The sequence below is a fragment of the Sceloporus occidentalis genome, unplaced genomic scaffold, assembly GCF_023333645.1.
Source record: "Sceloporus occidentalis isolate IW3139 unplaced genomic scaffold, rSceOcc1.0.p SCAF_344, whole genome shotgun sequence".
Taxonomy (NCBI): Eukaryota; Metazoa; Chordata; class Lepidosauria; order Squamata; family Phrynosomatidae; genus Sceloporus; species Sceloporus occidentalis.
Genome location: NW_028317324.1, coordinates 145,711 through 149,610, shown reverse-complemented (window position 1 = coordinate 149,610; position 3,900 = coordinate 145,711). Strand labels below are relative to the sequence as shown.

The following is a 3,900-nucleotide window of genomic DNA, read 5'->3' as shown; positions in this document are numbered from 1 at the left end:
CCCCTCTTTACTCTGTGATGCTAAAGGAGATGGTAGGAGGGGAGGCTCACCTCCTGGTAATTGGTTAACGTTCTGCCATGTGTTAAATTAGCATAAGGAGCAGCTCCCAAAGTAGCCACTTGGGGGCCAAAGCTAATAGTGTGTCCCAGCCTTTGGAGGAAAGAAAGTGAAGGAATCAAGAAGCATGCAACTCAATTTGTGTGAATGGCATCACAAGGGGAAGGGATGGATGTCTGGATGAAGTGGAGACCTGTCCTATGGTTCAATCTGATGCAGATATGAATCTCAAATCCAGAGGCATCACCCTTGCCAACATTGATTAAGATATTTCCTTCTCTGGGCTTTAGGCTGTGGTCATCATCCTCTCAACTGCTGAGACTCAAGGATCTTTTGGAAGGATGGTTCATGCGCTTTGAAAACTGATTCGCAACCTAGAAAAAGGGTCAAGGTAAGTGAACACAGAGCTTTTTTTCCCCTCCTCTTGTAGGAAGAGGTTAATAATACAGACAGGCAGAGATATGATATACTTTCCAGATTGTAAAGCAACAGAGAACAGGTAGTGTTAACCTCCTCTTCTTCGGAATAGATTGACAGTAAGATTCCATCCCATTCATCATCCTATTCCTAAATCTCATTCCTAGAGATCTGAATATAAAAAAAAAAATCTTATGTTTAATTTGAAATTCGTGCTTACGTTTAACTTATGTTTGTTAAATTTTTAGGGTATGTATATACGTGGTAAGTAGGAAAGGGAATTCTCAAAGACAGAAGCAAGGATTAATGACTGTGTGTTCACTTACAGAGAGAAGCATCTGTTTGTCCCATGTCCCACGAGCTACCGTCGCAACATCATTCCTGAACCTTTAGAATAGGACAAAAAAAAAGGGTGGGTTCTCCAGCATCTGATTTCTGTGAATTAGCTGGGGAGACGGCAAAAAAGCGGACACCATGGATTCGGAAAATACACCAGGGGCTGCCAAGTCAGCGGTGGAGAAACTGTCTACTGCCATGGGCGAAAGAACTAAACAGATAGGCACGGCTATGAAAGGGGTCCAACACCAGAGGAAGCTCATTCTTTTCATCGTGTGCGTTGCGCTTTTCCTTGACAATATGCTTTACATGGTCATAGTCCCTATTATTCCAGATTTTATTCAAACTATGAGATTGAATAACCAGAAGCTCTTTAGAGACATAAACTCCAGTAATTCTTATGCAAACAAGTCCATAATCAAACCAACATACCCAGTAGAGAATGAAGATATCAAGATCGGTGTCCTCTTTGCCTCCAAAGCCATCCTTCAACTACTGGTCAACCCGCTGAGTGGAACCTTCATAGATAGGGTTGGCTATGACATCCCTCTCTTCATCGGACTGATAGTCATGTTTCTGTCTACGGTTATTTTCGCCTTTGCCGAAAACTATGCCACCTTGTTCGTAGCTAGAAGTCTCCAAGGGTTGGGCTCGGCTTTCGCGGACACCTCTGGAATTGCCATGATCGCAGATAAGTACACGGAGGAGGCAGAGAGGAGCAAAGCACTCGGCATAGCTTTGGCTTTCATCTCCTTCGGGAGCTTAGCAGCTCCCCCGTTTGGAGGCATACTGTACCAGTTTGTAGGTAAAAAAATGCCCTTCATTGTTCTAGCTTTCATTTCTCTTTTGGACGGTATCCTTCTGTTAATAGTCATCAAACCCTTTGCTAACAGGACTAGAGAAAACATGCCAGTAGGTGCCCCCATCCACAGACTCATGATTGACCCTTACATAGCTGTGGTTGCAGGGGCTCTCACCACATGTAATATCCCTCTGGCGTTTCTGGAACCCACCATAGCAAATTGGATGAAGACAACAATGGGGGCCTCCGAGTGGCAAATGGGACTCACGTGGCTTCCTGCCTTTTTCCCCCACGTACTTGGCGTTTATATAACCGTCAAGCTTGCTGCCAATTATCCTCAGTATCAATGGTTTTATGGAGCCATAGGCATGGTGATCATAGGTGCCAGTTCTTGTACGGTGCCGGCATGCAAAAACTTTGAGCAGCTGATTGTCCCGTTGTGTGGTCTCTGCTTTGGCATCGCCCTTGTAGACACTGCCCTGTTGCCCACCCTTGCCTTACTGGTAGACCTCCGCCACGTATCCGTGTACGGGAGCGTGTATGCCATAGCGGACATATCCTATTCCGTGGCTTATGCGCTGGGGCCAATCGTTGCCAGCCAGATCGTACATACTATGGGTTTTACCCAACTTAACCTCGGCATGGGCCTTGCCAACGTTCTATATGCCCCGGCTCTTCTGTTCCTCAGAAACGTATGCCAAATGAAACCCTCTCGTTCGGAGAGGAACATTTTACTAGACGAAGAACCCAAGGGGCTGTACGACACCATAAAAATGGAAGAGCGCAGAGCCAAGTCTGGCAAAGGCAACCCCAAAGACGATCCCCAGGGGAATAGTATAGACGGCTACCACGAGCCCCAGGCAAGTAAATATACGTCCGAGGGGGATTCGTCAGACTATGAGTATAGTTAACCCCTTAAGGACAACGGGCGGTCCCTAGACCCATTGAAAACAATGCATTTTGGAGCCTGTACATGTACGGGCTTTGTCATTAAGGGGTTAAACATTAAGGTCATGCTTAGGTTAAGTGCGCTGCTAAAGAACATTCAGCCATCTGTTTATGCAGCAACATGCAATCAAAAAAAAAGTATATATATATATATACCATTTTATTCTCATGCCATAAGGCTTTCCGTTAACCTATTTTTACGATATCTGTTTCTATAAGAAAAGTCAAAAGTATCACAAATATTTAAAAAAAAAAACCTATAAAAGTGTGTCTAGGACGTCTCACAATCCTTCAACTTCTAGGTGCAATATTTGTGAACAATGTCTTTTTTTTTTATGATTTTTTATGTCCGAACTGCGTAAAATACTGTATATCTGTATAAAAAAAAAAAAAAAAAAAAAATTTAAGGGAAAAAATACTGTTATATGGAATAAATTGACATATTCAGGGAAATAAAGCTAATAAATATTGTACATAGGTATATTTTGTGATTTGATTTCATATATCGTCAGAACTGTTTTCTTTCACGCCACAATTAATGTCGTATGATTTATTTCTATTTTTCGGTGAATTTATCAATGAATTGTTCTACCCACTCATCCAACACAAGGTCAATAAATAAATCATGTTTAAAAATATATCTGGTATTTCATTTTTTCCCCCCCCAAAAAAATTTCTACTTTATTATTGAGACTAATAGGACCAAATCATCCATTGTGGCTGTTTATGGATTCTTTCCCAAATTAGTATTAAATATAGAATTTAATTGGCAGATAAGAACCGTTTCGGTCCGTCTAGTCTAAAGACTCAAACCTAAAATCAGAGCGTGTTTCAACTCCCTTATCGTATTACCTCTACCACCTCTACTGGGCGGCTGCTCCGCTTTTTTATCAACCTCTCAGCAAAGCAAGGCATCCAAATTTAGGAACTTATTTAGGAAAGTGGTCCTTCCTAAGACGTTTTTTTTGTGTCTTTTACCAGCTATATTCCATTATTATTATTATTAATAATAATAATAATTAATAATATCACAGAGTTTGGAATATAGAGGGTTACAAATGGATCTGATAAGGTTATGAGGCTTCGTGTGACAAATGACAGATCTCTCAAGAAAAATGACAGGTTGCAAGCAAGCGACTCCGTGCCTTCTTCTGCTTCTTAAAAAAAATCCACTTTGCCTTTATAGCGGAATATTTCATTTCGCTTCCCCGTGAGTGACATCACTCCCCCTTTTCTTGATTACTTTGGGGAAAAAAATTAAGGTTTCCTATCAATAGTGGCATAATACCCAGTGTCCATCAAACTACCTAGGAAGATGAGTGCTTTCAAAGGCGACGGGG

General features: G+C 41.7%; 1 protein-coding gene across 1 annotated transcript; it reads left to right on the top strand.

The window, feature by feature from the left end:
* The first annotated feature begins 948 nt into the window (after positions 1-948).
* On the top strand, positions 949-2,523 carry SLC18A3 (solute carrier family 18 member A3). The gene has a single exon (XM_089505733.1). It carries the CDS (start codon positions 949-951, stop codon positions 2,521-2,523), a length of 1,575 nt encoding a protein of 524 aa, XP_089361859.1.
* The last annotated feature ends 1,377 nt before the right edge of the window (positions 2,524-3,900 follow it).